We start from the raw sequence: 23,630 nt of genomic DNA on the forward strand, positions 1-23,630 counted from the left end.
TTGGCCACCATGGAGAGATGGAGCTGGCGTGAATGCAACATCCTGCATTTTCAGAAATTGACTGTGGTGAAGGCCAAGCCCTGGAGATACAGCTGCTCATGTGAGAAAGATCATTCATTCATTCACTTCTTCAATAGATGCTTTCTGAGACCCCGCTTTGTGTCAGGCCCTAGCCTCGGACTTGTGCTGAGACACATGACTCGTGCCCTTGTAGGGAAAAAGACTGGAAGGAAACACCCTGCAGGAGAGTCACTTGGGGGCCCCCATCCCCAGTTCCAGATTCAGTAGGTCACCATGGTGGCATGAGATGTTCTGAAAAGTTCCCCGATGGTGCTCTTGGACCACTGTGATTCAGCACCAGGTGGAGGAATTATGAGTGATATATGTTTTCTGTATTTTCAAAACTGTCCCTATGATTGCTGTTTACTTTTTTTTTTAATTGAAGCAAAAAGGAATTTACTGGAAGGATACAGGAAAAGTGGGGAAATCGGGGCTAATAAAAGGCCCCAGGGACCTGGTTATTAGCAGGTACTAAAGGGCAGTTGGTTCAGGTTGCTGCCAGTGGAATGGCCTCAGGTCATCTCACTCTAGCTTACTTTTATAAATAGAAAAATCAGTTATTTAAATGTTAAAAAAAAAAAGTCCTCTAAAGTGACTCCAGTGCTCCGCAGGTGGTCCTGTGTTGAGGGATATCACCTCCCATGATCTAAATGGCATACATCTGTCAGCATCATGAGCTTCCGCGCCCCCTACACTGCCCCTTGGCTCTTCCTGAGCTTTGGGTCCACTCAGACCCCCACCTCCTCCCTGTGCCCAGGTCCTGTCGGTGTGACTGCAGAGAGAATACACGAGATGCTAGTCAATGGCAAGGTGAGGATTTGAACACAGGCCCTTTGGAGGCCGGTTTAGCTTGGACTTAGCCGACTGGCCTGTACTTCCTGAGCAATGTTGTCCGTGTGGTTCCTTAATCCGCCAGCTGAAATGACATGTGGACCCCTCACTTCCTCATTTCTTTAACTGGGGTGATCATTGACTGTCCCACTTCCCCCTTTTCCTCTTTTAGTTTTGTCCACTTGGCTTGGCAGGAGGGTGGTGAGTCTGTATGTATATCAGGGTGGGGGTGGGGTGGGGGGTGGCCAGCTGAGGTGACCATTCCTTTGCAGTGGTGCCTTGGGGGGGGCCAAGAGTGGGGCTGCTGAACCCACCCCTAGAAGAGAGGCTGTAGTGGCACATGAGGATTTAACCCTTGAGGTGATGGTGGGGTCAGGACAGTGTCTGTTGGGAAAAGCACATATCTGTCCCTCTGTCTTCCTCTCCTGAGTTCAGAACCATCTGAGAAATACTCTCAGGAATCAAATAGATGGATGTCAAAACCTTGGTGAGCTTTCATCCTAAGGACTGGCCTGGAGGGTACTGCTTCCTAACCCTGCCCCTGAATTAAACCGACCCACCCACTCTCAGGGGGCACTGGACAACCCCAAGCCATTCCCCTGTATGGAGCCACCCATTTTCTTTGTGGAAATGGGGGCTCGGAGGCCTGGTGAACCCAGCTGTCCAGATTGTGGCCTCCTCTCCAGTGTCTACAGAGGTTTTTTTGGGGGATTTTTGCTTCTTGGGCCCCCCCATCCCATCATCACTTGGGTGCTTTCTTTGGCTCTTCAGGGATGCATGCCTTTGCCAGATCATTCATTCTCCATGACTCAGTTTCTCTTTTTAGTGTACAATCTTATTTAATCCAGTGTCACTAAGAGTAGATATTATCCTTCCATTTGTAACTCAGTTCTCAGTTTTCCTATTTGTTATTAGACATAATAATTGTCCGTTTCTTCTGCCGGGTCTCCTCACTTATCCCCTTAGCTTAATTTCACATTGGTATGTCTTTGTGTGGCTGTATAACTATCTAGACATGTATTCATCCATTCAGATACTATTTGTTGGGAGTCTGTAAGATGCTGTAAGATGCTAGGCCATGTGCTGGGTGTGGGTGACACATCAGGGAGCAAGGCGGCCCTCCAGACACGTATGGTATCTCTGAGAGACAAACTGTTAAATAAAGAATTGCAAATGTGTTCATGGTGACAAAGGGGAAGTGAGGGATTTCTGGGAGCTGGTGACAGAGATGGATGGGAGCTGCCCTGAGGAAGTGAGGTCACCCCCTGCAACATCCTCTTCTTAAACCCAGATTCTTTACTCCGCCCTCAAGGCCCTGGATGGCTGACCCCCGTCTGTTTCCCCAGCTTCAACTTACCCCTGTAGCTACCCTGGCCTCCTTGCTGTATCTTGAGACACTTTCCAGCCTCTGGGCCTTTGCACGCACTGTTCCTTCTGCCTGGAGTCACCTCTCCCTGGCTTTCTCACTGCATGGCTGTTCCTTCTTGCCTCAGCTCAAATATCCCCTTTTTAGGGATGGCTTCCCTGGCCATGTCCTCTAACATAGCACTGCTTTATCATATTACCCAGGTGGTTGTTTCATATATTTTTATATATATATATATATATTTTATATGTATATATATTTTTTATATGTATATATATATACACACACACACACATATATACACATATATATGTATATATATATGTGTGTATGTATATATTTATCTTCATAGCTCTTAACGGTATTTGAATTTATTTGTTGGTTTACTATGTGTCTCCCAATGAGACTTGGGGTTCCATGCAGAAGATACAGAAGGAGTCATGTTAGTCTAGGTCACCAGTGTTCCTCCCCACCCCTGTGCTTGGCACAGGGCCTGGCACACAGCTGGCACTCATAAAATGCTTGTTGAATGAGCCCCCGGTTTCCCCGGTGTATTAGTATCCTACTGCTGCTCTAATAAATGACCACAAACTTAGTGGCTTCAAACAATCCCAGACTATTAACTTACAATTCTGGAGGTCAGAAGTCAGAAAATCAAGGTATTGGCAGGGTTCCATTCCTCCTGAAGGCTCTCGGGGACAGTCCCTTCCCTGTTCCAGCTTCTGAAGGCTGCCTGCTTTCCTCGGTTCATGGCCCTTCCTCTACTTCAAAGCACCACGCTCCACCCTCTGCCTCTGTGGTCACATTGCCTTCTCCCACTTTGATCCCCTTGCCGCTCTCTTAGAAGCACCATGGTAATTACATTGGGCCAGCCAGATAATCCAGGAAAACCTCCCAATCTTGAGATCCTTCACTTCATCACATTCGCTTGGTTCCTTCTGCCATATAAGGTGCCAGGTTCACAGATTCTGGAATTAGGGCATGTACATCTTTTGGGGGGGGCATTCAACCTACTGCACCCAGGTGCCCCTGAAGAGCCTAGGGCAGCATTAGGTGTGGCCTGCACTCAGGCACGCTGGCCACTGCCACAGGGGCCACTGACCCGACCACCCCTTCCACCTACAGGACGAGATCGAGGAGCTGCGGGCAGAGATGCTAGAGATGCGGGACGTGTACATGGAGGAGGACGTGTACCAGCTGCAGGAGCTGCGCCAGCAGCTGGACCAGGCCAGCAAGACCTGCCGCATCCTGCAGTACCGGCTGCGCAAGGCCGAGCGCCGCAGTCTCCGTGCTGCCCAGACTGGCCAGGTGGACGGTGAGCTCATCCGCGGCCTGGAGCAGGACGTTAAGGTGAGCCCAGGTGCCTTTGTTGGGCGGTGGGACCGTGAGTCTGAGTGGGGCCCAGGTCAGCCTGCAGCGCCTTCCTTGTGTGTCTGTCCTTGGGCAAGTTACACCACCTTTCTGGGCCTCAACGTCCTCTTCTGTAAAGTGGGGATCCCTGGCGAACTGACAGGCCATCAGCCAGGGATGTTCCGAGGGGCTATCATAATAGGACTCCTACTGACAACAGCTACTGTTTGAGTAGCAGCCACACACCTGGTGCTGGGCTCCTCGGAGGCCTCGGTGCACAGTTCTGTGGGGGTTTCTGTATTGTGCTAATTAATGGAGACAAGCAAAGGCCTGGAGTTGCATTGTGCTGGTTTAAATCTTGGCTCCACTATGCCCTAAGTATGAGATTTTGAGCAAGTCACCTGAGTTTCAGTTTCCTCATCTGTAAAATGGGTGTAACTCATCTGTGAGTCCCTGCCTCACAGAGTTCTATGGGGGATAGATGAGATAATGTAGGTTAAAAGTCACTATAGGCGCCCCAAAATGTTGGCTGTTATTATTCTTCCCATTTGCCGGATGAGGAAAGTGCGGCTCAGAGAAAGGAAGTACCCGTCCACAGTCACATGACTGTGTAGCTGGCAGAGCTCTGGCTCTTCATCCTCCCATGCCTTGCTGCCTGACCTGGCTGCCATGCATCAGCAATCAAGAGAGGGATGGGGTAGAGGCTGGCAGGCGGGGCCTCCAGAAGAGGCGCCCACCCTGCTTAGTGAGCCCTGCTTAGGGGCAGAAAACTTGGTTGGGGGAAGACCCAGCCCCCCTGCTCTCAGAACTCAGCCCAGTGTGATCATGGGGATGTAGGAGCTGGGGGAGGGGGGTCACCTGGTACAGCCTGGGGCCCCTAGGGAGTCTTCCTGTAGGGGTGACATCTGAACCGAGGCCTGAGAGAGAAGGTGACAAGAGTTGGGAGGGGAAGGAGGAATGCTGGAGGAAGGGGTCCCTGTAAAGGAGGGGGAGGGGAACCGCCAGTTACAGCACCGTGCTCTGATGTCTTCACGTGCACTCCAGGCTTCAAGGTCAGTTTCAGGGTCGGTTGTGCAGATGAGGAAACTGAGCTTAGAAAAGTTATGTCTCCAAGTCCAAAGTGTACCTTTACCTGAGAGGGCAGCCCCCCGGACAAATGTTTACATAGATATTCAAATCCTAGGCACTGGATTAGGGGGTGTGGGGTGAGGAAGAGCCTGGGAAGTTCAAAGGAATCTGAGTTTGGGCCCATGTAGTTGGGGATTTTGGGCAGAGACACAGAAAGTCAGCCTTAGGGAGATTAGGATGGGTGAAGGACGGGGCTGGGGCCAGGAGCAGGCTGGCTGGGTTGCTGGGGCCTCCATGAGAGGGGCTGAGAGCAGCTGGTGTGTCTGCATATGTGTGTGTGTGTGTGTGTGTGTGTGTGTGTGTGTGTGTGTGTGTGTGTGTGTGTGTCTGCGCGCATGCGTGTGTGTTGGGAGGGGGCAGCTGGGTGGAGGGGAGGAGTGGCCCCTTCTGTTGGGATTTGAACTAGCCAATCAGCATCAACCTTGCCCTCGATGCTCCCTCCTCTCTCCATCCCTGCAGCTGAAGCACTGAGCTCATCCACACAGGCTGGGCTGGATGCCTCTGGCCACAAGGCTTTACTTCATGAGCTGGGGATATTCTGGGGCATTTTTTGGAGGTCCTCAAAATGCTGACTTCCCTGACACTGCCTGGGGGTGCTGGATGGACCCAAGTAGGGAGGGGTCCAGGAGATGCCTCCGAGGGTATCCCTGGGGATTCTCTGACTTGCTCTGCCAGCTTCTTGGCCCATGTCCCTACTGGCCCCCACCTCTTGGGCCTCACTTTCCCCTTCTGTTAAATGTGGGGCTGAGACCAGCAACATTGTCAGGGCTTTTGCAGCTCCAGTGGTTTGATCGAGCAGATAGGTTATTGGTGAGGGTGCCAAGAATGAAACCTCAAGCCTTGGGCTGTCCCCTTCTCACCTCCTTGCTGCGCCCAGGCTCTCTCACTCTCTGCTTGTCCTCCTAGCCTATGGACCCACTGCGCCTCAGCAGGAACATTGCCCAAGCTGAGGAGGGCAGGGGCGGGAGTCGGGGGCAGAGACCTGCCCTGCCGCTTGCTTGCTATGTGGCCTTGGGAAAACACCTTTACATCTGTGAGCCTCAGTTTCCCCATGTGGAAAATGGAGAGAAAACTAGTCCCTACCTGTAGAGATTTTTGTTAGAATCAAATGAAGTGAAGAGTGCTGAGTCCAAAATGCAAAGTCTGGCACAGGATTCTCACCCAGCAAATGAGCAAATGTTGGTTGTGGTGTTATTGTTCTGGAGAACATGTAAGCACTACTAGTAGGTCAAGTGGCTGGGCAGGGGCAGTGAAAGGGAGGCCAGACTCTCAACCTCGCTGGGTAGATTAGAATCACCTGGAAGGCCTGTTCACAATGCAGATTCCCAGGCCCCACCCTCAGGGCCTGGGATCCTATGGGAGAGTATCAGGTCCCTGAATCCTGGGATGTAAATTCCTACCTGGAGGGACTCCTGGGGAGGCCCAAGGACATGCCAGTAAAACATTTCCTTTCTTAGAAACAATGGAGAAAAAGTTCTGGCTTTGGGTTTTATTCCTGGGTGACTCAGGCAGGAGTCCTCCCCTCTCTGAGCCTCAGTTTCCTCATCTATAAAATTGGGGTGACGTTCCCACCCTTCCAGGCTTCCGGGGAGGATTTAGCCACCCAGAGCTCAGATGCTGCCCTGCCAGGGGAGTTCCTTAGGGAAAGGAGCTCCCATCCCCCCCCCTGAGGATTCAGAATCACAGGGACACCCTGCGGCCAATGAGTGAAGGGCCAGTGAGCTAGCTAGTAAGCTGGGCTGCTATGGCCTGGAGGCTGCTTGCTGCATTTGGCAGGAGCCAGGCCCCAGCGCTGTAAACACTGACCTCATGGCTGAGCGCATTTGTTTGTGCTTTGGGGATTTGCCATGGTTTCCGGAAGCTGCAGCTGTTTCGCCTCCCTAGTATCTCAGCCCCTCTACCTCGGGAGGAGTTGGGGAGGATCAGGAGGTGGTCAAATGAGATAGGGAGGTGGGGCCCCATGAGCTCCTGACAGTGTGTACCTACTGTTGGGCTTACTATTAACACTTTTATTGCTGATCTTCATATAATATGTCATCCAGCTTCAGGCCAATAGCAGGGTCAGGTTGAGAGCAAGACTCTAGAGTGGACTCACCTCATTTAAAATCTTGCTTCCGTAGCTTCCTAGCTGTGTGACCTTGGGTAAGTGACCTTTCCTTGCTGAGCCTCAGAGTGGTGATACTAATCAAAGTGCTTTCTGATGGGATGAAAGGCACATGGCCGGTGCTGGGGAAGAGACAGCTGATTGTGGAATCGCCTGTGAGAGCCCAGGGAGCCCAGGACCCCTGAGGCTCAGAGAGGGGAGGGGACAGACCTAGGCCAAAAGGCTTCTCTCCCCTCCTGGCTGGCATGCTCTTTGCTCCTGTGGGTCTCCATCAGGGTCACAGGGCTCTGTGGGATCTGAGAGTAAGGGCTCTTTGTCCGCATTGGAATTCTGTAAACTGCCTGAGTTTGGGCTTTTTTGCCATAGAAACCCTCAAGGGTGGGGGAGCACCTAGGGAAGGGGATCCCATGAGGAATGCAGCAGAAGGCGACTGACATGCAATCCATAGAGTCAGTTGGGAACCCAAGAGGATCCAGGAATCCACATAGATCATGACTTCTTGGTTCAGAGTGGGTCACCTCCCCAGATCTAGGCCATGGTGGCGACAGGGCACCCTGCCCCCCAGATGGAGAGGAGCTGGCCCAGGTGGAAGCATAGATGGGAGAGGAGCCCTGGTCCCCAGCATCTGCTCTCTCACCCCAGTCAGTAGGTGGGATGGGAGGTTGGGGGAAGCAAGCATCCCCAGCAAAGAGCAGGTACAGCTCCCATATTTCAGTCATTTGCTCCTTCATCGTCCTTTTCGCTTGTTAGAGCCTTAGATTTGTTTGTTCATCCAACAAGCATTTATTAGGCACTTAATGTGTGCCAGACCCTGAGCTGCTGCTGGGACACAGAAATGTGAAGGAGCCCAGGCATGGTCTAGGGCCTTGATCTCTGTTCCCTATCACTTCTATTCCCAGGGCCTAAGCAGGATGGATGAATGAATGAATGAATGAATGAATGAATGCATAAATGCATGAATGAAATGTTGATCGGGACAGAGGTTCACTGGTTGACCTAATAGCCCCAAACTGGGGACCATAGCCAGGAGCCTGGGACTAAACACCTCCAGCAAAAACACTGACAGTAAACGTAAGAGTGAGGCTGTGGGGTATTGGGCCAAGTTGGATAAAATCGGTGCACGGAGGTGAAGTAGTAATCTGGACCATGCATCAAAATCGTCGTATTTTTTGAGCACCTACTATGTTCTAGCCACCATTCATTCCTCCAGGCACTATGCTTATTCTCACAGCAGCGCTCCTGACTCAGCTATATCAACCTCCTTTTACTGATGACCAAACCGAGACTTTGAATGGTGAACTAACTTGTCCTGGGTCGCACACCCAGTGAGTGCCGAAATCAGGCTCAAGAATCTAGTTTTTCCACCTACAAAGTTCTTGTTCTGATAATGAGGGATTGCTCACCCCACTTTGCAGATGACAAAAGCTTGGTGGCTTAGAGGGGCTGTGGGGGGAGCCTCATGGGTCAGCTTCTGGCTTCTGGCTATCTTTGGAGGTCTTCTGGGGTAGAGACGGACAGTGGGCCACAGAGGGAGGGGAAGGCAGTGCTGAATTTCCTTTCTGGCTGTTGTTTTTCCTGGCCTGTGTTGCATACTGCCAAAGGGTCTGTGCCGAGCTGGGCATGGGCCCAGGCAGAGGGCAGAGCCAGGGAGGGCCCTCTTCCCTTCCGCAGGGAGGAGGTGCCATAGTCATTTCCGACACTGGCAGGCACTGGTTGCTGGGCTGTGCCCCAGTCTTGCTGGCAAAGCCCTAATATCCCTTGTGGCGCCCTGGCCACACTGGCCCCTCAGCCACATCCCCGGGGCTCCCCGCAGCTTGACCCCACTGACTTTGTGTGACCCTGAGCGAGTAACTACCATTCTGAGTCTCAGTTTCCTTGCCAGTAAAATGGGGACAGAATTGGAGTGAAGAGGAATGAATCTGGCACACAGTAGGTATTCAACTAATGGTAGTGCCCATCCCACTCGGCTGGTTGTGATTTACCAGCTCAGAAAGGCCTTCCTTATCCCCACGGGCCTTTTAACCCCAGCCAGCAGGGGACAGGACAGAGGGTATCCTCGAGGAAATGGGGTGCTGTTGTTACAGAGTCCTGGAACCAGGATGGGAGTTTGCAGCTCTCTTAGCTCCTTTCTGCAGGGATGACTTGGACAGCTGCCCAGGCTTTGCCATTTGGGGCATGTTCTATATCCCAGATGACTGGAAACAGGCCTCGGGGTCACATTCTGACCTTCAGCAAGTCCTGCCCCTTTCTGGGCTTCAGCTTCTCGAAGCAGCAGCTACCACTCACCCAGCGCTCACTGTGCAGGCAGTGGGCCAAGCCTTTTGTGCCATATTCAGTCCTCCTCTTGGGCTCATGAGGTTGGTGCGATTATTATTGCACCCATTTTGTAGTTAAGGAGACTGAGGCACAGAGTCGGGCAATGATTTACCTCCAATCACATGCTAGTCACTGGCAGAGAAGGGGTTCAAATGACTCTGGGGCTGCCCATCTTGCTCTGGGTTTCCTCTCTCTTTAAAATGAGCTTCTGGCCCAGCCACAGGCTCTTGTGAGGGTTGGCAGGAGGGTGGCTGGGAGAGGCTTTTGGAAGATGAATGAAAAGACATTCCTAAGAACATGCAGAGCCTTTACAGCTTTCTGGGAGCTGAACTGTGACAGAAACATAAGGAACACAGGTTGCCTGGGCTTGGGTTTTGGTTCTGCCACTTGCTGGCTGTGTGACCCTTGGTGAGTTACTTAGCCTCTCTGTGTCTCAGTCTGCTCATCTGCTAAGTGGAGGTGACGAGAGAACCTGCCTGCTCAGGGGTTGCTCCTTGGTCCAGATGGGATGGCCCCTCAGCCTACTCATGCCCTGCTCATCACCTGCCCTTGCTCAGGTCTCTAAGGACATCTCCGTGAGGCTGCATAAGGAGCTGGAAGTGGTGGAGAAGAAACGGATGCGGCTGGAGGAGGAGAATGAGGAGCTTCGGCAGCGGCTCATCGAGACGGAGCTGGCTAAGCAGGTGCTGCAGACAGAGTTGGAGCGGCCGAGAGAGGTGAGGGCCCCGTCCATCCCAGGCAGGGCCAGGCTAGGGCTATGGGCATGTGCTGGCCCCACCCAGCCAGTGTCTCTGCACAGTTACGCCTCTCAGGCAGAGCTATTTATCCATTCATTCCTCTAGCACACATTTCCTGAGCACCTCATGTGTACACTGTGTGCTGGCCACTAAGGACACAATGGTTAGTGAAAGACACCAGCTCTTGTCCTCAAGGAGCCCATAGGTTAATGAAGGAGACAGTCCTTCCATCACAGAACCATAGCTGTCAGAGGATCAACTGAGGAAATGGGCGACAATGCCGAGCATGGAGCCCTGCTCTCTGGGCCTTAGTTTCCTCATCTATAAAATGTGACAAAAATGCCCCAAGCCATTGTGAGGATAAGCTGGGATAACTCATGTGTACATGCTTTAGGGCTGCCAGGCATTGCCATTCAGCGTAAAGTCAGTGTATCGATAGAGATTTCGGGACACTAGACACTTCCTGAATATGACCCCCAGATACCAGCCTCTCTGTCTTTGATCATGCCAGCCCCTCCACCTGGCATGTCTTTTCTTCCTTCTGCTGTATGTTAGGTGGACAGCATGTTAGGCAACAATTTTCATAAAGGCTCAATGAGGTTGTGATCATACCCATTTTGTGGATGGGAAAACAGCCCCTGAAGAAGGAGGGATATCCTCCAGGTTTTGCTGGGCCCAGTGGAAACCATCAGCCAAGGTGACCCCTAACGGCTGGAATCCTCCAGCTTCCAAGGGTCTACATTCCAGATGGCCCAGGTGGCTTCTGGCCAAGAGGCAGCTGGGCCTCAGCTGTCTGGCTGCTCACGGGGTATCCTAGGATCGTACATTGTCCTGGGGCACACACCTCACCTTCCCCGAGGGCAGGCATGTGAGCCCTGCAGGACAGGACTGAAATGCCACTGTGCTGAGCCAGAAGAGTCCTTCAGCTGCCCTTACCCCAGGCGTGGTGGTGGGATGGGCCCACAGCTTCTCGGTGTGGGGACGGGGACATTTGCTGCTAAGGGCTGCTGTGGAACCCTCCTTACCCCTTTCCAGGCCTGGGTGGGAGTCCCCCTCTCTCAGGCAGCCTCCTGCCCCTCAAGGCCCATCACACAGGGCATCGTCTTCACACATCTTGCTGCCACCCTTGGTAGTAAAAAGGGGAGACGATTTCAGAAAGCGCCTGGAGGTAAGCCTGTACCTATTGTAAAGGACAGAAAACAGGCCTAGAGAGGGACAGCTTGCCTGAATAAACCCAGCTTTTCCTGGGCAGAGACGTGGCTGAGACCCTGAAGCCACTTGCCCATCTTAGTCTCCGTTTCTTTATCTGTGATTTCAGGGTAATAACAGTATCCAGCTTACAAAGTTGTTTATCATCATCAATAAGACTGGGCAACCATAGAACACCATGAAGAAGTTAAAAAGAATACAGTAGCATAGCCGTTCCTGAAAAAGTTAAACATAGAATTACCAAATAAGCCAGCAAAATTCCACTTCTGGGTATATATCCAAAAGAATTGAAAGCAGGGACACAAACAGGTATTTGTACCCCCATGTTCATAGCAGCATTATCCACAATAGCCAAATGTCTATCGATGGATAAACACAAATGTAGCATATATACATGTAACGGACTATTGGTCAGCCTTAGAAGGAAGGAAATTCTGACACAGGCGACAACATGCATGATGCTTGAAGACATCATGGCAAATAAAATAAGCCAGACAGAAAAGGACAAATATTGTATGATTCCTCTTATATGAGATACTTAGGGTAGTCAAATTCATAGACAGAAATGAGGATGGTTGTTACCATTCTAATGGGACTGGAGGGGAAGGGGTGAGGAGTTACTGTTTAATGGGTACAGAGTTTCAGTTTGGGAAGATGAAAAAGTTCTGGAGATGGATGGTGGTGATGGCTGACAGCAATATGAGTATGTTTAATGCCGCTGAATTGTACACTTGAACATGGCTAAAAATGGTAACTTTTATTATGCATTTTTTACCACGTGAAAAAAGAATAAGGTAGATACATACAGTTGGCCCTTGAACAATACAAGTTTGACTTGTGAGGGTCCCCTTATACATGGATTTTTTGGAATAATACTGTAAATGCGTTTTCCTTATGGTTTTCTTAATAACGTTTCCTTTTCTCTAGCTTACTTTATTCTAAGAATACAGTCTATAATACATATAACATACAAAGTATGGGCTAGTTGACTATTCATGTTATCGGTAAGACTACTGGTCAACAGTAGGCTATTAGTAGTTAAGTTTTGTTTGTTTTTATAAATTTTATTGGGGGACAGTGTTTCTCCAGGGCCCATCAGCTCCAAGTAGTTGTCCTTCAATCTAGTTGTGGAGGACGCAGCTCAGCTCCAAGTCCAGTCGCCGTTTTCAATCTTTAGTTGCAAGGCGTGCAGCCCGCTTTCACTCTTTAGTTGCAGGGGGTACAGCCCACCATCCCATGCAGGAATTGAACCGGCAACCTTGTTGTTGAGAGCTCGCGCTCTAACCAACTGAGCCATCCGACCACCCTAGTAGTTAAGTTTTTTGAGGAGTCAAAAGTTATATGCAGATTTTCGACTGCAGGGGGGTGGAGTGGGGCAGTACCCGTAACCACCATGTTGTTCAAGGGTCAATTGTAGGTACTGACGTGCAAAGATCCTTAAGGTACATAGTTAAGCAGGAAAAGAAAGTTACAGAACTATACATATTGTGCAATCCCACTAATTATTTTGAAAAGCCATATAGACAAACTGGTTTTGAAGCATGTATGTATATATGTGCAAATGCACAGCAAAAGCCTGGAGGAAATCCCACTGAACTCAGGAGTTAGAAATGGTGGGAGTAGGGTGGGCAATGACTTTTGCTTTTATACTATTAATGCTGTAGTTCATTTGTTTCTTAACAATGAGAATGCACTTGGGTATTATTTATGATATGTTAGATGTAGTCAAGCATGTGAAGAGCCCTTTGTAGTGCCTGGCACAGAGTAGGTGCTCAAGAAACACCGGTTCACTGCCTCTTTGCAGGCGATGTCAGCAAGGCTCGTCTAGCTCTTCCTGATGTGTCTGTTGGTATCGCAGGAGCTGGGCAAGGAGGTGTGGCCCTGTGTTTATTTGCTGATTGCCCTCTCTCTCCTCCCTCTCCTTCTGGACATGGTTTCTATGGAGACGAGGGTTCCTTAGCAGTTCTTCTGCCAGAACATCAAGATCTGTCTTTGCCATCCTGACAGGTTGCTGTGGCGATGCTGTCACCCGGCTGGGAACAGGAGCCCCTGGCCTGAGCTGATGTGGTTACCATGGAGATTGCTCTTTGCTAGAGAGAAGGAAGGGTGGCCAGTCCTAGCTGTGCTCTGTGGTGACCCTGATGCCCAGCTGGGCTGCAGCTCAAGAACTGTAGCACCAGCCTCCCCTTGGTCAATATCATTCCCTCTTCTTGTATTTTAGGCAAGAAGCCAACATCACTGTTGACGTGATTTATTATACTACAGCTGCTGTGTCTGAGTGCTTGCTGTGTACCAGGCACCACACGAAGCATTTTTGTATGTCCTCACGTTATGTGACAACAGCTTCCCAATGTACAGTGTTGTTGTCCCCGTCTTAAAGGTGGTAAACTTCTTGGTAATTTTTAAATTGCGATATAATCCACATACCATAAAATGCACTGTTTTAAAGTGTACCATTCAGGGGGCGGCCGGATGGCTCAGTTGGTTAGAGCGCGAGCTCTCAACAAGATTGCCAGTTCAGTTCCTGCATGGGGTGGTGGGCTGCGCCCCCTGCAACTAAGATTGAGGACTGGACTTGGAGCTGAGCTGCGCCCTCCACGGCTGGTTTGGGGGACAGCAACTTGGAGTTGGTGGGCCCTGGAGAGGCACAGTGTTCCCCAATCTTCCCCAATAAAAATAAATAAATAAATAAATAAATGAGAAACATATCCTCTATAATGGAGTAGTCTTACCTGATAAAAATAATAATAATAAAATAAAGTGTACCGTTAAGTAGTTTTTAATATATTCATAATGTGCATTTTCATTGCCCCCCAGATAACCACCTGTACCTGTTAGTAGTCACTACCCATTCTCCCTTCACTCCAAACCCTGGCAACCACTAATCTGCGTTCTGTCTCTATGGATTTGTCTATTCTAGACATTTCACACAAATGGAATCATGCAATCAATATGTGATCTTTTGTAACTGGCTTCTTTCACTCAGCACAATGTTTTCAAGGTCTGTCTATTTTGAAGCATGAATCAATACTTCATTCTTTTTTATGGCTCACTAACCCATTGTATGAATATAGCACATTTTGTCTCTCCACTCATCAATTGATGAATATTTGAGTTGTTTCCACTCTTTGGCTATTACACATAATACTGCAAATGAACATTTGCGTTCAAGTTTTTGTCTGATACATGTTTTCAGTTCTCTTGGGTATATACCCAGGCGTGCACTTGCTATACATATGGATGGGACTGGGAGAAGACAAAGATGGGATTCTAACTCAGGACTCTTATCTCCCAAAGCCACGCTGACTCTTCCGGTGATGCCCCTGCCCTCCTTGCCCCTCCAGGGGCCTTTCTAGGACCCTGCTGTATTCTCAGAACCTCCGAAGAGGCTGCTTGTTCCACTGAGACCCTCATTCTCTGGTATTGGCTTCTTGTGCTGATTCCTACCCATTCTGATGGGGGTACAAAGGGCGTTGACCATGACATCAGAGCGCCTGGGTTCAATTCTCGATTCTGCTGGTGTTGTCATCCGAGGCAGCCTAGCTGTGGTCTGTGTGGCACGTGGCAAACACGAACTTGGAGTCACAGGGGCCTGAGTTTGAATCCTGGCTTTGCCACTTATTTGTAAATAACTGGATCATTGGGCAAATCGTGGTCCAGTGCTCAGTGTGTTCATTTATAAAATGGGAATATTAATCCCTATTTCTGAGAGGTGTTTGTGAGACAAGCAGGAAAAGTGCTCAGCAGAGAATAAGGGCTTGGTGACTGCTGTTTATCATTATTACCTTCACAACCATTACAATGGCTGTGGGTTTGGAGAAGACGTAACCTTAGTTAAATCGATACGTTTCTGCTGCCTCTGATAAGGAGCTCTCCGTATCGAGCTGTCAGTTGCCCATGGAAGGAGCAGTTACATTGCAGATCAACACCTACAGTTGGCATCGTCTGTCCCATTGACTTTTGATTTGGGGCTCATGCCTAAACCACTCTGTTTCCTCCCCGCAAAAGGTCTCCTCCAGCCAGGAGCCACACAGCCTCTCTGTCGAGCTGCTTCAGCCACTCTGGCAGAAGAATGCCTCAGTCTTTGAGAGGCACCCCCACCCCAGGTCCCCTCTAGAGTAAATTTTGCACACACAACACAGTCTGTGTTTTCAGTGAGACCTTTCTAAACATCCCCTCCAAGTCTGGTGAAAGTCTACCCAGCTGTTTTGGCAGAAGGTTCATTTTATTCCTTTAAGGTTGGTCTTTGTTCCCTGGCAGCATGGAAGCATGGAAGGTGTTAGAGGGGAGGCCCCTCCAAAACTGTGCTCCGGCAGCTTCTCTGTGCGGGCAGGAGGGGTGGGGACACGCTCTGCTAGTCTCACCGAGGGCAGAGCGCATGCTCCTACTAGGAGCCGTTAGACCAAGAATGCTGAGAGCCACCACCCGGGCTGCTGAAAGGCAGCCTTGTGAGTTGCTGTGGGTGGGGAAGCCCCTGCTACATGCCAGGCCAAAGAGTGTGCCCTCGGGGTCCAGCAGTTGGGACTGGCAGTCCTATTGGCTGCCCTGACCTGCCCCATCCTGCCCTCCCAAGGCCCAGGGCCAGGACATCTGCCCCTGGGGGCACTGCAGAGGGGCTCTGACAGGCCCTGGCTCCTTGAGGGGCACCACAGCCCCCCAGGCCGCCTGGCCAGCTGCTGTCCTACAGAGGAAAAGGTCTGTGCTCTGTGAGTCTGCCTAGTTTTCCCTCCAGAGCCACAAAGCACTGTGGGAGCCCACGTGGCTTAGATGGGGTGGGGGGAGGGGGCAGTTCCAACCCCAAAAGGCTGGAACTACTCTGGTCTTTTTTAAAAGTTTTGCTGTTTCAGCCCCTCTTCTCTGCCCACTTTCCTCCCTTCCTGATAAGGTCCAAGCCACTCAGAGCTCACTGTCGGCCTGTTGGAAGGTGTTCAGTGACTTTTCTTGGGGAAAGTACATTTTAGAAACGTTTTACTATGAACTTTCCCCCTCCACCCAACAGGTCAACTATGCTTAGTAGAGAAAGACTAGAAAATACAAGTATGTAAACCATAAGGAGAAAAAAATTCACCTGTAATCCAGTATTCAGAGGGAATTACTCTGAGTAATTACCAGATTACTGTTTGGGTGAGACATACACGTATTTCTAATAACAGTTTTTTTATGTATATTCATACACATATTGAAATGTATATGTATATATGCATTTTTAAACCAGGAAAGTAATAGAAGCTCAGTGAAGTAAAACTATTATTGCAAAGGCATATAAAAGCATGCCCGGCATCCTCTGAGGATGGGTACATCAGACTCTGGTTGCATTGGTTGCCTCCGGCAGGAAAACTTGTAAGGGATTCACTGTATTCCTTTTGTCCTGTTTGAAGTTTGAACCATGTGAATGTGTCATCCAAAAAAATAATAGAAATAATAACAACCATACATAAAAGAAAAGAAGAAAGCCTCCCTCAATTATCCTGACTCAGCCTAAGCCTAACCTATGATTAGCAGTTTGGTTTATATCTTTCCGGGACTTTATATATGCTCATACACTATATATGTCTCCCTGTGTATTTTTTAAAATAAAGATGGCATTATAGTATATACATAGTTTCTGTAACATACAAAATAATGTAGCAGGAACACAGACTTTTTAAAAAAATGCTGGATGTTTTGGTGTTTTCTTCTGCCTAAGGTGCTTATTATAACAATCAAAGATCACAGAGTCAAGTAAACATAGGAAGGGAAGAAAGTCTAAAAGAGCACCATCTATTTCAGTATTTTAAACACAGAGCCAAACGTCTAGAAGGAGCTCTAACTGACTATCAGCTGTGGTCACCCTCAGGCTGGGGAGTAGAATGGGTGGGGAGGTAAACAGGGGGACTTCTGCTTTGTCAGCATGGTATAGATGTACAGTGAGAATGTATTTTTGCATGAGGTGTGATAAAAAAATATGGTGAATTTTTAAACTAAAAAAAATTATGACAGTAAAAGACACATTGCCATTAATCCCCCTCAAAATACTCCCCTTTGCTTCGCACACACTTATCCCATCATTCTTGCCACTTTCTGAAACAGTTCTGGGAGTCCTCTTTCGTGAGTGTCTTTACTTCATCCTCCATCATGACAACGCTCTGTGTCACACATCACTTCTGGTACGGCAATTTCTGTCAAATAAAAACATTACGGGGGGAGGAGGGTTATCACTTATTTGAGGGGTGTAAATGTCTAGCTATTACATTGGTTTTTACACCTGAAACTAATTTAAAAAAAAATTATGATGTGTCCTCATCCACCTTATTCACCGGATCTGGCACCGTGTAACTTCTGGCTCTTCCCCAAAGTCAGAATGACCGTGAAAAGGGAAACGTTTTGAATCGATTCAGGCCATAGAAGCAGCGACGACAGCGCAACTAAAGAGACTCAGGAAAGAGGACTTCCAGAACTGCTTCAGAAAGTGGCAAGAACAACGGGATGAGTGTTCGAAGCGAGGGGGAGTATTTTGAGGGGGATTAGTGGCAATGTGTCTTTCACTTGAATAAATTTTTTAGATTTAAATATTCACCATATTTATTTTTCGTATATTTATTTTTTTAAATATTGTATAATAATAAATTTTTTAAAGAAGAATCGCTGGAGGATTATGTCCTCCCTCAAAAAAAATACGAAAACAAAAACAAAAAAACTGGGGAAAGAAAAGTACAAGTTCCCTCTGTCCTCACTGTTAAGAGCTTGGTGTATATTCTTCAGACCATTTTCACCCCATGTGCGTACACATACGCATCTTATTTTTATAAAAATGGTAACATGCTTTTTTTTAAATAACAGCTTTATTGAGATGTAACTTACATACCATAAAGTTTGCCTTTTTTAAAGGACACAGTTCAGTGGTTTATAGAATATTCAAGAGCTGTACAACCATCACTACTCTCTAATTCCAGAACATTTTCATCATCACCCCCCAAAAGAAACCCTGACCCCATCATAGCCGCTCCCCTGGTCACCCCTGGCAACCACTCATCTATCTACTCTCTGCTTTTGTGGATATGCCTATTCTGGACATTTCATGTAAACGGAATCATATGCTATGTGGCCTTTTGTGACTGGCTTCTTTCACTGAGCATGTTTTCAAGGTTCACCCATATTGTAGCATGTGTCAGTACTTCATTCCTTTCTATGGTTGAACAGTATTCCCTTGTGTGGATATGCCACATTTTATTTATCCATTCATTAGTTGGGGGACATTTGGGTTGTAGGTTTTGTTTTGCAGGTTCCTTCTTTTCCTTACAAGATGTCTCAGAGACTACCATGTCCGCGAATTTCTCTCCCTCTGTCCTTTTTCATGGCTTTAGGCTTGGTATGATCTCATTCCTTTATATGTGATGGCTGGGACCTCTCACTGCCATTGGAGACCCTTGGCTCCCCTTCCTGTCACTCCACTTCTTCCTCTAGGAAGTCTACAGAGCTTGGAGAGGCTATAGTCACCAGTCCATAGCTGTTTCATAGATGATGAAATGGAATTTCAGGGAGAGGAAGCGGTTCCCCCAGGATCATAAACTCAGTGTTGTGGAGTTTGCAGAGTTCAGCTTCCAGCCTAGGTCACAGCCCCTCCCACTCAGCTTATTGATAAATGAGCTCAGATCTGCAACTCAGAACCCTCAGCTCATCCATTCCACATTGGGCCTCTCTCTGAGCACCCCCTTCCCGGGCCCCATTTGTGGGAGGGGCTCTTTGTGGGGGGACTTGTTTTGTGGCCCTCACCTAATTCCCTACTCTTTCCTCCTCAATTTTGAAAGATCTTAGGACAGCCCTTCTCAAATTCTGGCTCCTTGCCCTTGGCACCCAGTGTCTGAAACATCAGCCTCTGCTTTCCTTTCTCATTTGCATTTCAAAAGGTCTATTTAGGATTTGATTGGGCTTTAAGATATACTTAAGAGTCCATCTGGAGTTCATCTTCCTGGCTTTGTGGTTCCTACCTGGGCTGCACAGTAGGTCACTTGGGAAGCTATTTAAAAATACTAGGATGCCTGGGACCTTGGCCATCTATCTATCTATCTATCTATCTATCTATCTATCTATCTATCTATCTATCTATCTATATTTTTTTAAGTTCCCTGGGTAATTCTGATGTGCACCCAGAATGTGCTACCTCTTCTCTGCCCCTCGTCAAAGAAGGCACATTTCCTCCTTCCAAGTCTTTGGAACTAGATCTAGAGCTATGTCAAGAACTGGTCCCAGGTCAGCTATGGATTTGCTGTGGGACCTTTCTCTCACCTTCAGTAAAGGGAGGGGTGGATTAGATCAGTGGTTCTCCCCTTCAAGGATAGGGGGTGAGAGGTGGGTTATAGGGAAGGCATGTATTCAAACCACACAGGAGCATTCTCAGAAAATACCTGCCCAACTTGAAAAGTTGGAAGCAACCTCAGTGTGGTGATATATACCACTAACATAAATCATGAAAGAAGTGTTCAAAGGAATCATGCATCTAATTGAATGACTTGTTTAAGCATTGAGAAACATCAGTAATGGTTATTGTAACCTTCCCTTCATAGGGCTTGTGCCATTTTGCATTCTTACCAGCATTCCTGTTTCTCTATAGCTTCAGTAGAATACAAGTATGTTGTAAGATGTTTGGATTTTTGCCAGTCTGATAGGTGAGAAATGGTATCTCATGTCATTTTAATTTGCATTTCTCTGTCATGAACAGGGTTGAGCATCTTCCTATAGTAAAGAGCCTTTTACCTTTCCTTTCCTGTGAACTGTTTTTCATATCTCTACCCCATTTTTCTATAGGTTTGTTGGCTTTTTTATTCTTTATTTTGTGAAGCTCTTTACATAGTTAGGATAGTAACCCCTTTTTCAGTGTTATGAATTGCAAATATTTTTCCCAATTTGTCCTTTATATTTTTACTTTTCTTAGGGTGTATTTTTTCGTGTGAAATTTGCTTATCTGATCAAATGTATCGATATTCTTCCCCTATCACTTCTGGATTTTTGAATCATGATTATTATTGTCTTATTTTGCTTTAATCTGCATGCACACTTTTAAGTTTAAATTATGATCAGTGACTCTTCATTTCCAAACCTCCTGTGTAATTATGGTTTGTTGCACCAATATTCATTCATTCTGAATTAAAGTCCCCACTAGAATGCCAGTTCCATGAGGATAGCATTTCCTCTGAGCTAGAGATTTGCATGTAGAGGCTACTGGAAGAGTCCCCTTGCTAATAACACCATCAAGGAGCGAAGCGGAAGTAGAAGTTGGGGTGCAGAGCCTTCACACCAGTGGCTCAGTGGATCCCTTGGAGAGCTCTGGAGCTGGATGGCCCTTTCCAGTTGTCCCAAGTTGAGGCAGGGGAGCATGGACCCGTCATTGGATGTGGGCTGCCCTCAGCCAATGGCCATTGCTGGGAGGGGAACTCAGCTTAGAGGCCTAAGCTGGAGAGACTAATGTCCCGGCCCCCGAAGGAGGGATCTGGGCAGAGCTCCACAGCATCCTCCCCCCGACTGTCTTGGTCCTTACTATGTTCTCCACTCCTAACTGTGCCTGGCACATAATAGGTGCTCAGGAAGTCTTTGGTGAATGAATGAGAGACAAGAACAGAAACCCAAATTTCCGGGTCTTGGCCCAGGCCAACTGGATCACAACGTGGGGCAGGAGAGAGGGGAGGCACCTTGGGCAGGTGTATTCAGAATCACCTCAAGTGCTTCTGGACCATCCCGCATTTGCAGCCCTCTGAGTGGTCTCGAGGGCCCCTCTGGCTCAGCAATTGGTGCTGGTCAAGGGCTGGGCTGGGCTGGGCTGGGCTGGGCTGGGCTGGGCTGGGCTGGGGAGGGGGCCTTCAGTAGAACCTCAGGCTCTGTGACTGCTCTTTGGTGCATATCACCCTCATGTGCTTTCAGTTCTGACTTTTTAAAATCTCCCTCCAGCATTCCTTGAAGAAAAGAGGAACCCGCTCCCTGGGGAAGACAGACAAGAAGCCTTCGGTGCAGGTACTTCCCAGCAGCCCCCACAGCCCCCAGTGTAGCCCCACTGGCAGGTTTTAGTCTTAGGTCTTGAGACCTAACTCCAAGTGGCCTGGTGGGGGATTCTGAGAGGTGCCCACCCCTCCCCATTTTCTACCTCGTCCTCCCTTGTTCATTTTCTTAGCTTCGCTGCCGACTTCACTTCCCAAAACCACACTCTGAACCCATGGTTCTCATACGCTGACAGATAAAATGCTCTATGTAGCACAGGCCAGGCATAGAATACAGTTAGCTTCTAGTGGTTCTGGATTGTCAGAGTGCAAAGTCCTTTGCATACATTATCTCATTTAATCTTCCCCATAGCTCTACAAGGGAGGGAGTGTTACTGCCTCATTTTACAAATGAGGAAATTATAGTAGTAATGGTAGTGGTAGTAGCAGCAATAGTCACCCTGGCAGAATGTTGCCTACTCCAGGAAGCCCTCCTGGACTCCCCAGGCTATGTGGGGTGCTCCATCCTTGCTGCTATATCAACGTCCCCCTCTCTGCTTCCCCTCTGGACCCCAGCACCTAGAGGGTTGGGGCTGTGTCTGCTATATTCCTGTGTCCCCAGCACCTAGGTAGTACTCCCTGAAGTCCTCTGGCTGGTTTGGAGCCTCCCGACACTAACCTTCCTGGGTCTTGTCTGTCCCTGTGCCCCTGGGGCCCCAGGAGGACAGTGCAGATCTGAAGTGCCAGCTGCACTTTGCGAAGGAGGAGTCAGCCCTCATGTGCAAGAAACTCACCAAGCTGGCCAAGGAGAATGACAGCATGAAGGAGGAGCTGCTCAAGTACCGCTCGCTCTACGGTGATCTGGACAGCGCCCTGTCCGCGGAGGAGCTGGCGGACGCACCCCACTCGCGGGAGACTGAGCTGAAGGTGCATCTGAAGCTGGTGGAGGAGGAGGCCAACCTGCTGAGCCGCCGCATCGTGGAGCTGGAGGTGGAGAACCGAGGCCTGCGGGCCGAGATGGACGACATGAAGGATCACGGGGGCGGGGGCGGGGGCCCAGAGGCACGCCTGGCCTTCACCCTGGGTGGCAGTGAGTGCGGAGAGAGCTTGGCGGAGCTGCGGCGACACCTGCAGTTCGTGGAGGAGGAGGCCGAGCTGCTGCGGCGCTCCTCCGCGGAACTCGAGGACCAGAACAAGCTGCTGCTGAGTGAGCTGGCCAAGTACCGCTCCGAGCACGAGCTGGACGTGACGCTGTCGGAGGACAGCTGCTCCGTGCTCAGTGAGCCCTCCCAGGAGGAGCTAGCGGCGGCCAAGCTGCAGATCGGCGAGCTCAGTGGTAAGGTCAAGAAGCTGCAGTACGAGAACCGCGTGCTGCTGTCCAACCTTCAGCGCTGCGATCTTGCCTCCTGCCACAGCACGCGGCCAATGCTGGAGACGGACGCCGAGGCGGGGGACTCTGCCCAGTGCGTGCCTGCTGCCCTTGGCGAGGCCCATGGCCCCCATGCCGCCCTGCTTTGCAGAGTCAGGGAGGCCGAGGCGCTGCCTGGGCTGAGGGAGCAGGCGGCCCTGGTCAGCAAGGCCATCGACGTCTTGGTGGCAGATGCCAATGGCTTCTCTGCTGGCCTCCGCCTGTATCTGGACAACGAATGTGCCGACTTTCGGCTGCATGAGGCCCCCGACAACAGCGAGGGTCCCATGGACACCAAGCTCATCCACGCCATCCTGGTGCGGCTGAGTATGCTCCAGCAGGAGCTCAACGCCTTCACGCGGAAGGCAGACACCGTCCTGGGGAGCTCTGCCAAGGAGCCGCCAGAGCCGTTCTCCTCACTGCCCACCCTGGGCTCCCAGGGGCCCTCCAAGGAGATTCTGCTGGCCAAAGACCTTGGCTCAGACTTCCAGGTAAGATGTTCCCATCACAGGCCGTTACTTTTTTTTGATAGAAACTCTTTACTGAACCATAACTTACAGACAGAGACGTACACCAAGCACAGGTGTAGAGCTTAGAATTTTCCCAAGGCGAGTGCTTTCATGTCATCATCACCCAGAACAAGAACTGGAACACAACCAGCACCCTGGAAGCCCCTCCTCCTGCCCCCTTCTAGCCACAATGCCTGCTTCTGAGAGTAACCTCTTGATTCAGTTTTGTCTGTTTAAACCTTATGTAAATTGACTCATAAACTAACCCACTTAGGCCTGGATCCCTTTACTCACCTTATATTTGTTGTCACATGTGGCATAGTTTGTTCAGTCTCATCACTGGAGATGATCTCATTGGGTGAATATGCCACAATTTGCTTAGTCGTTTACTATTGATAGATTTAGGGACAGATTTGGAGGCCCTATCTTTTTGCCAGGTTGCCCTTCTTTTCTGGTTTCCTTTGCAGTTTTGTATTTTAAAATGAGTATTAGTTAAAAAAAAAAAAAAAAGGAAAGGACTTTCGTTCAGGTCGTACGCAAAGGCAAGAAACTTGACTTTCTAAAGGTAATGAATTTCCAGCCTTGATGTCTATAAAATAGTACTACTGAGAAAAATTAAAATAGCAAATACAAAGGTGGCCGGTTAGCTCAGTTGATTAGAGCGT

At 49.1% G+C, this 23,630-nt stretch overlaps 1 protein-coding gene across 4 annotated transcripts in view; it reads left to right on the plus strand.

The window, feature by feature from the left end:
* Positions 1-23,630, plus strand: part of MTCL2 (microtubule crosslinking factor 2) — a 70,973-nt gene that overhangs the window by 17,277 nt on the left and 30,066 nt on the right. For all 4 annotated transcript variants that reach the window (XM_074317773.1, XM_074317774.1, XM_074317775.1 and 1 more), the window contains exons 2-5: positions 3,383-3,607; positions 9,713-9,871; positions 21,023-21,085; positions 21,769-22,947. In XM_074317773.1, the coding sequence (XP_074173874.1) occupies positions 3,383-3,607; positions 9,713-9,871; positions 21,023-21,085; positions 21,769-22,947 (1,626 nt within the window). The remainder of the gene's footprint in view (positions 1-3,382; positions 3,608-9,712; positions 9,872-21,022; positions 21,086-21,768; positions 22,948-23,630) is intronic.

This window comes from Rhinolophus sinicus, linkage group LG13, assembly GCF_036562045.2.
Source record: "Rhinolophus sinicus isolate RSC01 linkage group LG13, ASM3656204v1, whole genome shotgun sequence".
NCBI lineage: Eukaryota > Metazoa > Chordata > Mammalia > Chiroptera > Rhinolophidae > Rhinolophus > Rhinolophus sinicus.